General features: G+C 43.7%; 1 protein-coding gene across 1 annotated transcript in view; it reads left to right on the top strand.

Annotated features, from left to right (window-relative positions):
* Nucleotides 1-8,792, top strand: part of megf6 (multiple EGF like domains 6) — a 56,977-nt gene extending 48,185 nt beyond the window's left edge. Inside the window, exons 26-36 of the mRNA XM_018681133.2 lie at nt 263-391; nt 540-668; nt 1,929-2,060; nt 2,441-2,569; nt 2,818-2,946; nt 4,129-4,257; nt 4,723-4,851; nt 5,030-5,158; nt 5,862-5,990; nt 6,163-6,291; nt 6,672-8,792. Of these exons, the coding sequence (XP_018536649.1) occupies nt 263-391; nt 540-668; nt 1,929-2,060; nt 2,441-2,569; nt 2,818-2,946; nt 4,129-4,257; nt 4,723-4,851; nt 5,030-5,158; nt 5,862-5,990; nt 6,163-6,291; nt 6,672-6,751 (1,373 nt within the window). The 3' untranslated portion in view covers nt 6,752-8,792. The remainder of the gene's footprint in view (nt 1-262; nt 392-539; nt 669-1,928; nt 2,061-2,440; nt 2,570-2,817; nt 2,947-4,128; nt 4,258-4,722; nt 4,852-5,029; nt 5,159-5,861; nt 5,991-6,162; nt 6,292-6,671) is intronic.
* The last annotated feature ends 5,164 nt before the right edge of the window (nt 8,793-13,956 follow it).

Raw genomic sequence — 13,956 nt, 5'->3', positions numbered from 1 at the left:
CAATTAACTGTGAAGCCTTGTCTTGAATTGAAGCTCTTCTCTCCTTCTGTGCTGTGTTTGCCAACATTTCTGTGTGACAGCAGCAAAACAATAATGAAAGTTTACTTACTCCTGGAATCATAAAACCTGCTGTGTCAAAACAATTTGTGCAATTAGCCCAGGGTAAATAAGCACAAAACTCCCCTGAAAATGTTAAAAAGCTTTGTTTGCAGGCTCTTAATGTTGCATGCTGAACGTGAACGCCTGTGTGTTTTGTCTGAAGCCTGTTCTAAGGGATTCTTTGGAGAGGGCTGCGAGCAGAGGTGTGACTGTGTCCATAGTTCCAGTTGCCACCATGTGACGGGCCGCTGTGAGTGCGAGCCAGGCTGGAGAGGAGGCCGGTGCGACAAACGTGAGTGTGTATAGGACTGAGGAAGTTGCAAGTGAATGAAAAAGGGAATAGAGGAGCTTTGAACATTAGGGTAAAGGGTGTGTGTGTGTGTGTGTGTGTGTGTGTGTGTGTGTGTGTGTGCTTGCATGTGTGTGTCGACCCCCTGCAGCCTGCCTCCCAGGGTCCTATGGTGCTTCCTGTGCCCAGAGGTGCCAGTGCCAGGCCGGGGTGTCCTGTCACCATGAGACAGGGAGTTGTGGCTGCCCAGCTGGACTCACAGGACCTGGCTGTGAGAAAAGTGAGAATAAAAAGAACTCCTACCTTGGTAAAACAAATCTATATCACATAAATAGTCAGTAAAGTTTGTATTTTAAAGGTAAGATGTTTTTCTCAGTTTGTAGAGGGCATCTTAAATTCTCTAAGTGGACATTTTGTATCTCTCAGATGTCTTTTATGTATAACTGGCTGTCGAGAAAGCCTTGGCACATGTCTAATATCACTGTTACACATTTAAGACCATTTGGCTGACATTTGTGCCTTGTTGATAGAAACACTGTCAAACAACAATGCACCACTCCCATCAGGAAGAAAAGGCGCCATGGGATTGAAGTGATCACCAAGAATCCTTCTGTTAATACTAATTAAAATTTCCTTTTTTCCCTCGTCCTCCTGGGAAAGATTACTGTTTATTCCATTCCAGGAAATGCACTCCACACCAGCACTAAAGCCTCACTGTCACAGGACTTTATGCTAATGTTTCATTATTTAGACCATACCCTTTAGGGCTATATATGAGCAGCTTAACTCCTCAGCACCTCAGCACTCCTTCTCCTTCTGCCTCCTCCACCCCTCGCCGCCTCAATTCCCTTCCTCTCCTCACACACTCCCCAGACATCTGATAAATGTTACACACCGGTTGCCAAGTAAAACAGAAGGCATTGTTTTTGTCTCCTCAGCGGCGGATAAGGGCTTTTGGAAGGCAGACATGCATAATGACAGCACTGTAATTGCCTCTTTAGTCTGGAGTCCTTTCTTATCTGTCCCCCACGCTGCCTGCTGCTGCCTGACTGAGTAGCTGAGTGCCGCGGTCTCACCCGAAAACATGTTTGGTTCACAGATTCATCTTGTTCGCTATGACTGATTGTCCATGGACTCCATTCATTATTGTGATGAGCGTGTACGTGTGTATGCAGAAAAGAGTGTGTGAAAGAATGTCCCTCTATGTCCATCTGGGCACCAGGGAAAGTTGCTGGGAGTTTTGGTTTTGTTACCAGTCAATTCTGAATGTCCCAGTATGTTCACAGAGGAACCTGAGGAAGGAAAGGGAAATGGCATTTGTATTTGTTCCCACAAACCACTGAATGTGTGCCTGTGTCAGTCCCCTGTGTCTTAATTTAACCATGCATGGCTGTACAATGCAATGATCTGCTGTCATGTTTGAGATGAATTTTTGAGCAATCATTCATTCATTTTTTGTGTGCAAAATTGTATAACATGAAAGCTGTATATTTTAAGTACATCCACAGTATGTGACATGTTTTTGAATATATTATCCCAGCCTGTCCTGCTGGCGTGTTCGGTCAAAACTGCAGCCAGCTGTGCCAATGTTCAGGTGATCAAGAGCAGTGCCATCCTGTGACGGGGAAATGTAGCTGCTTACCTGGTTACTATGGTGCACACTGTGAGCTACGTAAGTTTTTGTTATTTTCTGCTGTCAGTGTGGACTAATATTGGACATGTGCTAATACGCCTTTAGTTAAACAGGGAGTTGAGTGGGAAAAATATGGGAGCAGGGTACATATTTGGCCAGATTTGTGGCTTTTGGTTGAAGTCAAAGATTTACATATTAGTCATAAATAAAAGCCAGTCAGAACTTCAGTGAACTTTTGACTGATTTTTAACTGATTAAGTGTTCACACAGAATTTCCCTCAAGCACAAAGCAAAACTGCAATGACCTAAACTTAAAAAACTGGCCCAAATACTTAAACAGCATAACAGCAGTTACCTTCCTCCCTCTTTTTCTCCTCTCTTTATCCCCTTTCCTCCTTGTCGTCATGGTTTGTCTCCAGGATGTCGAGCGGGGACTTATGGGCCAAACTGCAAGTCCAGGTGCAGCTGCATCAACGGTGGTCGCTGTGACTTCAGGACTGGAACTTGTTATTGTCCTCCTGGCTTCATTGGAGTTGACTGCAGCATAAGTAAGTCAGGAAACCTTGCACCTGTTTGCACTCCAGAATGGAAAAGTGTCTTGTCTCTCGGCGCCCCTTTGTTATCATTACTTGGAGTCAGTGTTTTAGTGTCATCACAGTCTCCATGCTGCACTGGAAAATTCTGGTCCATCACTGCTGAGGTGACCCACAGAGCCTGTGATCAAAGATATTTACAGTATCTTCATTAATTTTTGACTCACAGTTTTGTGTGAATGAAAGCATGTTTATTTCCACAGGTTGTCCAAGAGGGTACTTTGGAAAGGACTGTGCTAAGCTGTGCTCCTGTGGGGAAGGAGGGCAGTGCCACCCTGCAACTGGGAGGTGTATCTGTGCCCCTGGTAGGGTGGGACAGTCCTGCCAACAAGGTAACTCTGAACTGATGTCTTGTGGTCTGGTGTTTTTAATTGGCTCGTGCTGGCGGGCTATGATACACCAGCTCCTTTGTTTATGATACAACTCAACAATTAGAAAGTTTACTTGGTTCATAGTACACCATTCTGAATAATTCAGATACACTCAATTTAATCAAAGTCTGATATATAAATAATATTTTGTAGTAGTTAAGATGTCTTAATTAGAGAAGCAAGGGGAAAAAAATACAAGTATTTATAAATACAGTTTGGTTGAAAGCATATAATTTTGTATAATGGACTTAATACTGCTATGTAGTAAATATAATACATACTGGCAATTTAAAAATTTGGTGAATTTTCTTTTTTGAGGCAAGAAGAAATTACTATCTACAAAATTACTAAAGCAATTCCTCGTTCAGCTTTGAGATACAGATATCAAACATGGTTTGTATTATCTTTTACCATTCTCTGGAGTATACAAAGAGTCACCACTGAGGCTGACATGCATCAGTGGGAACCACTGGCCCTAATTAGTTCTTCAGAAACAGGAGAAACCACCACTAAAATGAGGGTGTATTTTTCAACATTTCTCACTGTATATTTAAGTAACAAATTCTCCATTTCCTCAGTGTGAGGCCTCTGATGATCACAGGGCTGTTTTCCCGGGAAACAGAGGCAGAGTGGGGTTTTCTTAATCTCTCCTTTTATCAGCAATTCAGCTGGATTGCGAGCGGGGCTTTCCAGCGCTGCTTGTGCTAAATGTTCTCTTCTTTAGCCTCCTGCATGTACTTGGACATACCACCTCTTAAGTTCCTCTTGTTGAATGTTTACAGAAACCTATAAGTAGCTCTACTCTGTGTTCCGTGTCGCTGGATTTGGCAAGGAAGCAAACAAATAAACAGGGAAATCAAAGGCGGCATGCTTATTGTGCTCCCAATCTAAATTACCCAAAGAAACATGATTATTCTTTTATATCAGCGCCAAATTAGGCTACTTTGCCATCTCTTTAATGAACTGTTGCTTAAATAAACATGAATGTGGTTAGCGCAATCTTGTATATGTGTGTGTGTATGAAAGAGACAGATAGACAGAGCACATGCTGTGCTCAGTGTGTTATCTATATGTTACACCCGTTGGTGTGATTGCTGAGTAGAACAGAAGTCTCATGCTGATGTTTTCTGGATGTCTCTCCAGCGTGTCCTAGAGGGCGCTACGGTCTGCAGTGCAGAAACACGTGCAGCTGTCAGAACGGGGGCCTGTGTGACCCCACAGACGGGTCCTGCAAGTGTGGACTAGGCTGGACTGGACCACAATGTGACACAGGTACAACTCCAGAGGCTGTAGACACAACAGAAAATAATTAGAACTAAACAAAAACATGTTCTGTTCATGGGAAATGAAAACTTGACAACAACAACAAACAACAAAACTGGTGAAGAAATCACTTTGAAACACTGGAGTGGTTTACTTCTACTGTCTGATAATTTGCCTCAATTGACATTTAAAAAAAACATTCTCAAGACTCACTTATATCCCCTATTTTGTATTTTATTTCATTATTTTTTGATGGTATTTCTGTTCTGTTTTTATTACAGAATTTTGAGTTATAATGTTTTCAATTGTTCAAAATGCTGATTGACAGATCTTTTTCTTTATAGCTTTTAAATGCTAATAATTGCTGTTAGCCTTATACGACCCACCACTAATTTGCTAATTTGGAAGTTACAGTCCACTTTGTGTGTGTGTGTGTGTGTGTGTGTGTGTGTGTGTGTGTGTGTGTGTATGTAGCCTGTTCACAGGGAAAATATGGGCATGATTGTGCACAAGACTGTCCATGCTTCAACAATGGGACCTGCGACCGTTTTACCGGCACCTGTAGCTGTACTGCTGGATACTACGGCCACTCCTGTCAACACAGTATGTACAACCCTCACTTATTGTACAAAAATAATCTTGTTGATAAGATTACTTCTTGTCTTGCTGACACTTTGAAACAGATATGATTTTATTGACTATCTGAGACAATATGATTACATGACCATTTTTATCCATGAGCTGAAACAAGTAACTTTAACCTAAACTCTTTGTCTCCCAGAATGCCCCTCAGGGTTTTCTGGAGTGAACTGTGCCCATGCCTGTGACTGTAAGGTGGGACAGTCATGTGACCATGTGACAGGCCAATGTGTATGTCCACCAGGTTACTATGGGCTACAATGCCAAAGACGTGAGTACATTTGAGATTCTAAAGGTTACTTATCAACTGAAATCCTTAGAAGTACATGTTAACATTTTCAGTGGACTGCCAAGAAGATAAGATGCATCAAAAATGATTAAATGTAAAATGAAACAGAAAAAGATTTTGAATTAATTGAAAAAATGTGAAGTTACCGTTCCTTTTAAAGAAATCAGATATCCCATATTTCAAGACAGAAACACTGTCATCCTCACACTCACAAGCTTGTGCTCATTAAAAATCAGCCCCCCCGATGCCCAGCTGCAGTTGCACATGGGCAGATATGAGCATGAAATGAATAAGAGATTTCCCAAAAAGCTGTGCGAGTGTGTTCTGGCAGGCAGACAGACAGGCTAGTAGGTAGGTGGGCAGGCAGGGCAGGCTGGTTATTTGATGAGAGACAGGTGTTTCCCGACTGCTTAATGCATTCCTGTTACATCCCTGTACCCTCCTGCCTGCTCACGGGGCTCTCCGTCACAGTGTGAGCGCCTAAATGGCCACTTCAGTCCCAGCAGGAGATATGACGGAGCACTGCAGAGCAGCTGTAAGGCGGCCAGAGGCTCCAGAGATGGACCTGGTTCTATCTGCATGTGTTCATTTCTGCGTGAGAAAATGTGAATGCACATTTTCTTATCACTAAGTAGAATTTAGTGCATATGCCATGTATATAGTACCTGTGTTTTCTTGTTTACAGGCTGTGAAGCTGGCAGTTTTGGACTAAGCTGTGCAAAGTCATGTGACTGTGCTGGTGAGGCCCCATGTGACCCGTCGACTGGACGGTGCCTCTGTCCCCCAGGAAGGACGGGACAGAGATGTGAAAAAGGTAGGCGTCACCATGAGGAAGCCACTAGTATTAGCATGACAAACATGAATCTAAAATAGATATTAGAAATTAAGTAGCAGACGTTTAAAAAATTCCCCCTTTCACTGTGTGTGTCCGTCATGCAGAAACTCTTTTCCTTTTTTAAATCTCTCTCTCCTTTCCTCTCTTTCAGACTGCAGTGGGGATCGTTTTGGCCCCGACTGCTCCCTGCTGTGCAAGTGCTCCCACAGGGCCCGCTGTGATGGGCTGACAGGGCGATGTCTGTGCCCGCTCACCTGGCTGGGCCCCACCTGTAGTGAAGGTATACCTAAGCTCCTATTGCCATACACACACACACTCAGACACAGAGTTGTCAAGCTAAAACAAAACGGACACACATACACACACAAGCTGTAAAGCTGAACCAGCTTTAGTGAAATACTGTGTCATGAAGTGTGAGAGGCTGAGCCCCATCACTCTGTGTGTCACCCTGTCTCCCTCAATAGCTGCTCCTGTCTCCTGACAGTTATTTTAATCTGCACCCAGCGTGGAGCCAGGCTTGAGGCTGTCTTCGTTTTACCTCCTCAAAGCCAAGCACACGGGAGACTACACACCAGTTACTTCTCCTCCAGAAACCCCAGAACATTTGCTTTTGATTTTCAAATAGTGCTGATGTCTTCTTGCTTTCTTTTCCCTTTTCAGCACTGCTACACCAAACCCCAGGACTGTTGAACTTCTCTGTGTCCCTAAGAAGGAGAAGAGCAGGCAGCAAAACCACATAACCCAAGCAAAGGTGCAAACTCCTGACTGGACGTTTAAACACAGGGCCTGGCTGTGTGAAGCATTACTAAGATCATCTTGGTAAAGGTGATGTTTGTATTGCTATGTTTTTGTGAAACTGGTACTTGGCTGTCAGAAACTGACGCTCCATCACTGAGGCCGGAGCTCAAGATAATCAACCGGTGAACCTGGCATGTGAGGGGCCCTCAAAGGACCATAAACCCTAAACCTACCCCAGACAAGATTTAAAGTCCAGGGTTCTACAGACTTCTTAGTAGTATACACAAATACCTGCATCACATCTGCTACTGTTGCTGATTGAAAGCGGTTCTTTTGCTTTCCAGTTTGACGTTTAATGAGTTGTTAAGGGTTCGGTTTCTTTCTTGAGGGCATTTGGACGAGACATGCGACTGAATCTGAGATTTTCTTGTAACTGGACCGCCGCTACCAACATTAAGTTTTTTCATGTTTGTGTCCACAAAAAACTTGATGGGCAGTATAACAGAATGCCAAGCATATTTCTGGTGGAAATTAAATGCCTCTAAAACAGATTTAGAAATATATGAGTGACTTATATACTTATTCTGAAAAATAAAACACCAAGATCCACATATACAGGGACTGCAGGCGAGTGAGCTACAAAAATATGGTCCAGCAGAAGAGCCATAAACGTTAAGGCAGAGAATGTTTCATGATAAAATGACCTCCAGACGGATTTTAAGATATATAAAAATACTCTGCTTTGAATAATAAATTATATATGATTTTTATTTTTTCTTTATCATCCGCTTAAATAACCCAAAAGTGCATCTACTCGAAATCCGAAAGTCATTGAGCAATGGTACTTAATTTCAAAAGATGAACTACTTGACACAGGATGTCTCTTAACTTACTGTCCTTCCTCAGTGTATGTGCATTGGAGGCTTCAGGTTTCCATATCACACTTCTTTAAGCTGCATATTGGAGCATGACTGGCATTTAGATGTTTCAAAATCATGATTGTATCTATATGTCAGATTTAAGGTGAGCACAGAGAAACTGCAGAAACATCCTCAAACTGCCTGTACATCACTCTGCACAATCATCCAAGTGAAGTACCAAGAAGCAAAACATGTTTGAGTAGAGGAGGGTTAAATATAAGGAATCAATCACAAATTAAAATTGTGATTTTTCTTTTTATATGTATAAATTTGTTTTAAAAGATTTGTATCCTCAAACTATTATGTAGTTCATGTTCATCACAGTGACCCACTAAACACTGAAATGGCTCTCTGGCTCTGTTGTGTACAGAGGTAATCTTATTTTACTTACATATTTCTTATGTGTGTATTTATTCTCTTGCTTATAATTTGGTGCTAAAATTTTATATTATGATTGTCATGTTATTTGTGAAACTGCATCATTTCCCAAAAGAATCCAACTCCTATCATTGGTTAATTATTCTAATTCTTCTTCTAAACAGATTCCTCACCTATAGGACTCTTTTACAATAACAGACTCATCTTCAACTTAATTTATTTAATTGTTCATACACCTATGTTTTATACATGTATGTGAACATTTTGTTTACCTGTAAGTTATTTCTTAACTGAACATTAGGAACACTCTACATTTTCTGGCATTGATTATGGATTTTCTGATTGTAGTGCGGTGTCTCGGTTGATTGATGTTAATACTTTTTTCTGCAGTACATGGAAACACTTCTGTGCAAAATTAGAAGCCTTATTTTTAGCCACAAGATAAGATTACAAGTCTCATATCACTACTGCTCTCATTTACCATACAAGTGCATTTGTTTTTTGAGGGTTCAACTTTTGCAAAAACTGTATTTGTATTATATCTCAGGTCATTTAGTAACCTACTGTGCTTATTTCCTGATGGCATACCTTATGTCAGCGGTGCTACAATGATGCATTTTGTTTGATTTGATGAATTCACATTGTCTTTTTGTTTCCTCCATGATATGTCTTTATCATCCGTGGTTGTGTTTTGACTACAACAAAGAGAAGAAGAGACGTGAACCAAATAAATAACACATGTGGACACCTGCTTTTAACCCACTGTTTTTGACTGGTGTGCTCTGAATGCAGTGTTGCATGGTACTGATTTGTGCGATCCCTTAGTGGGGTTGGAGGGCACAGTAAAGTATGGAGGTAGAAAAAATGGGGAGAGAGGCTCCAGCTGTCACAGTGACCTATGGGATCCTGTGTGTGTGGATATGTCAGTGTGTGTTTTTGTGCAAGGACTACTACCAGGCATCTCTCATCAGCCTGGGAGGGGTCAAGCATTAAGGCCATGCCTGCCTCCCTGACAGTAGTCTAAAGTGGCTGGGGGTGTGAGAGGCACCTGAGCGGGGTACACTGGTGGTGTAAGGTGTGCGTACGTGCCTGCTCTCCTGTGTGTGTGTGTAGGGTGTCAGTGTCAGACGAAGAGAGAGTGCTATCCCGAAGGCATTTTTCATGTGCGCTGGAGCATTTTCTCCTCTGTCGGCCAGAGGCGGCTGTGGTCCGGCAGAGGCAGGCAGGTGCCTGGACCAAACATGCACCCCGTATCCAGCATCCCCCCCTGAGGTGAGTGATGGGTGAACGGGCCCACTAGCGGAGGATGGAGCCCCCCACCACCCACTCTCTGGTGTGGCTGATGGATGGGGGGCCGTTCCAGCTCGCCCTGTGTTGTGACAAGCAGCAGATGTTCTCCAATAATGTTTATCGGCCGGGCCTTCATCTTCAGATGACACACACCTGTTTCCAGTCAAACAGGCCCAGAGAGGCCATCCATCCACTCAGCTCTGGGTGGCCACTGAATTTACTGGATCAGCCTTCCACACAAATAATGCCGGGTGCCAGAAAGATGGCAGAGAGTGGCGCCGCAAACGAGGAGATGGCATGCCAAGAGACATCAAAATGGTAAGATCAAGAAGTAGCTGACCACACTGCTGCAGTTTTTTTTAATTTGAGGTACTCAAAGGAAATGAAGCTGATTCAGACATGATTTCACTTCACTTAAAATGATCTCAGGATTTTGAAAGCCACTTTTGTTTCATTACAAGTGCATGAAAAAAGATTATTATTGTGCTTTTGGCTTTTGTTGGAATAAAACAGCCTTCTGTTGTATGCACACTGGCTTATCAGGACTGAGGCAGAGAGAGAAGGGTGCAGGAAACTGGCGATGAAATAGCCCGTAAAAGGTAAGATCGCATCATGGGTACTTTTTCGCTGTAATTAAGCATACGCCACTCTTTGCAAAAGAGATTCTATCACTTTACTGCCATAGCTTCACGTCCCAGAGATAATTCCTGGCCCTCTGCGTTGAACCAGATCTCCCAGAAGGCCGAGGCGTTTTTGAACTCCAGCTGACAAAGCTGTCGGCTCTGATAAAAGAACGAGGGGGGAAATCATTTCAACACGTCCTGCACCATTTGTTTGGTTGTTGCCTGGAAAAATAAATGTTAAATGTTGTGGCTGCAAAAAGATGCGTATCAACGAACTCTCCCACACTCTGGAATCTGATGGGGTGTAAGGAGGGTATCTTTGGTTTTGATGTGTCAGCTTGTCCAACCACTGGTAGGGCTGAACAAAAGTTGCATGTGTCTTTAAGGAAAAATACTTTTTTTAAACTATAAAACTATAGTTGAATTTAATTATTTATTGATGGTGAAGTGTTCAAATCTAAATGTGTGGTTGTAGGTAGGTGTACATTGCTATTTCCACCACTGGATGGCACTCAAAGTGGAAAAGAGAATGAAACTTGGGAATATTTCTCTCTGGATCCAGAGGGATAATGACCCTGGCTTATGGTAGAATGCAATTAACATAACAAAGTACATACATTTAAATAGTCTGATACTGATGCATATATTTATAGGTTACCCCAGCACAAGCACAACCTTAATATACTAAATATACTCCTCAAACTTTCTTATCTACTCCATGAGCAAAGAATGAGATGGTTTCAAAAGCACACTCCAAGTGGTTCTGCCACCACGCCTGTCCTGATTAGACTCGTCATATTAAAACCATGTGCACGACTGCTCTGCTCAGTCCTGGTCTGTTCCCCGGGACTGTGCTGAGTGTCCATCAATAACACTAATGACCTGTAGCCTCCAGGGAGAAAAACAAACAGTGTAATGAAACCACAACCATAAGCTCTGGTGCTTTGTAAAGAGGGAGAAGGCAGGGGTGGAGAAAAGACAAGAAGATAAGCAGCAGTTTGAAGAAGAGGAAGGGGAAGAAAAGAAGAGAGCCTGAGCGGCCTGCAATCGTTTGCTCTGCACACACACACACACACACACACACACACACACACATTGGAGGACATAGACAAAGGAGGTGCTACCATTATTGCAAACACAACAAAAACTTGATGTGATGATTTGTGGAGTCTCCCCACCCAAACACACACACACACACACACACACACACACACACACACACACACACACACACACACAGAAACACACGGAAACACACTGCCCACTTCTGCCAACTGTTAGCAAGTACCACTCCATACCAACCCCCTCTACCCCCCATCCCTCCTTGAAGGCTACACTCCCACACCCATCCATGCCTCCCTCTCCGAAAATGTTTCCCCTGGCGTCTGAGTCAGCACAAGTGCCAAGTCAATCAGCGTGAGAGCTGCCAGCTGTGATGGCCTCTCTCTCTTGGGGCATGATGTATGTTCCAGTGAGGGGAGCGGGGCAGTTATATGCCACACAGGGTTGGCTGCGTGGACGGGTGGCAGAGGAAAGGAAAGGAAGGGAGGGTCTGGGGTGAGGAGAGAAAGAAGGAGGGGAGGAAAGAAAAAGTGGACAGTGGCTGAACAGGAGCTGTAATGAGGCCTGATGGATTCTGAGGCTGTGCCAGCTGCCCCATTAGCTGAGTGGCTCCAAGCCCCACCAAGCGCTGCCCACAGTGTGCCCACCCAACCACATACACACACGATAGGGACACAGTAGCTTGGGGGTCCAGCCCCCTTGACACACGCACACACTGCATTTAACTAAAACAGATTGCACTGACTAATGCACACTCTTCTGTCTGACTTCCTTAGCTCTTTAAACACACTTACTTACACACACACACACACACTCATCCCAGGCCCTGCCAGCCACACTTCAATACACACTGAGCCCTTTATGAGAAGCTGTGGGTTAATGACGGCAATAACTCGTCCCAACGTGTTGATTAAGTGTGAGAGGATACATGGGTGACATTGGCATGCGCTAATCAACACTGATCAAACCAGCGCATGCACAACAGTTAAATATTAAGCTGCCAAACTCACCCGGGTGCCCTCCTCACACCACTTCACTGCCCACACACAATGACATTATACACACTGCTGTCTATTCATAATATTTTGGTGTTCTTTCAAGAGGCAGTGCCTTTGGACTTTTGTCTGGGGGAAGTTCTTTATGTAGGTGATGTAATTACATGGGCAATTTCAATTGCAGTGGGGGTGTGGTCAGTGAGGGGTGGTGGCAAAGTCCCGCTGCCAAAGTCAGTTCCCAGATGTAGTCAAGGTATAATTCCTGTTTGGTAAAAGCTACTTGAACAGTTGCTCCTAGCTAGTTTTATTGCACCTGCAGAATGATGCATCTTTCCCTTTACATAATCCCTCTGCACTATAATGCAGCCTGATTAGAATTTTCTCTGTATTTGTTCCAGTTATTTATAGATTATCTGAAATAAAGTTAAGACATGTTCCTTCAGTGATTTTACCGTGTGGTATCTGGCCTCTGGCACAAATGACATCAACATGATGAAACAGGGACATACACTACAGAAACAATGGTTACAGATGCAATAATCAATAATTTTGTAACATGGAACAAATGGCTATGTGCAATATGAAAGGAGCTGGCTGTGTACTAACAAAACAACAGAGAATTTACACCCTACTGTGCAATTCTCCCCCGCTAGTTTTATAGAGTCTTTCAGGTCATTGTTTAGGTTTTTGCGGCCTGTAACTTTACTGTTTTTCTACCGCTCTCATAGAATCATACTTGGCTATAACAGGCAGCTGTTTTCAGCAAAGTAGCTCTAAAAAAACTGTATGCTATTTGCTCAGCACCAACCAACAGAGAGACATGTGACATGTCACTGGCTGGTGACTGTAGAGGAGCATTTAGCAACTAAAAAGCCAAATATTTCCATCAGGAGTTAGCGGATACTAAAAACAAAACTACTAAGGAGAGTGAATTCAATTTGCCAAAAGCCAGGCGGAAACAGGACAAATAAACGCTAATGTTGTTCTATACTTGGTTTGTGAATAGGCAACTCTATGCTAACAAGTTCACCATATCAAAGTAAGAGGTGATGATAGTGTTTTATTCACAATTTGTTTCCACTGTCCCCAAGTGGCCAAATAATCAGTCAGAGCAGGTTTAAGAACTGTTGCTACTGGATTAGCAAACACAAATCTTAGAGAAAAGTGATGCTGTGTCATGACTTCTGACAAGCTCACATAATGATAAAGGCTTAAATTAGTCAACAATAGCACAGGTGGCCAAACTCATACACAGGACCATTATCACTGCCACTCCATTATGGCCCTGGACTGCGCCATCACTACCATCACTGCAGCTGACCTCATCAAAGCTGGACGACCCATGCTGACCTCATCAACACTGCGTGACCCCCTGTGACCTCATCAAAGCTGGACGCCCCACGGAGCCCTGAGGGCTGACGACAGGCCCTAAGAAAACACCCCATCCATTAGGGTGCCAAGAGCACTGTAAATGTGGAGTGTCAGCGCCAGCCATCTTCACTGTCATGCCCAATTCTCCAACCCCCCACCCAAGCTACTAGCCGGACAATGGAGCCGCTGAACCTCCAGCCCTCCCAGCCACAATGTCCGCCCACGTCGGCTGGCAGCAGTGACAGAGGGGGGTGCCGGATGGGGAGGCCTGCTGCAGGATGGGACTCTTATTGAGCATTTGAGCGATGAGCCAGGTCATCACATCTACCCACCTCATCCATCATGCCCCACAAACGGACACAAATAAAGAGGACACATTCCTGCCTCCGCTCCCACTACCACATTCAAGCCCTCTCCAGCCTTTTCTCTGCTTCCCTCTCTCTATGCGAGCCAAAGCCTGGAGAAAAAAAAAGAGGACCAGAGTTCAGGCTCTCCCTCGCTCTTGGAGGCCATGGGAGCGCCAGAAGAAAGCGCCAGGTGGTTTTCTGACTCATGTCTCCTAGTATAA

Source organism: Lates calcarifer, linkage group LG21 (genome assembly GCF_001640805.2).
Source record: "Lates calcarifer isolate ASB-BC8 linkage group LG21, TLL_Latcal_v3, whole genome shotgun sequence".
In the NCBI taxonomy this organism is placed as follows: domain Eukaryota; kingdom Metazoa; phylum Chordata; class Actinopteri; family Centropomidae; genus Lates; species Lates calcarifer.
This window is presented reverse-complemented; position numbering and strand designations above follow the sequence as displayed.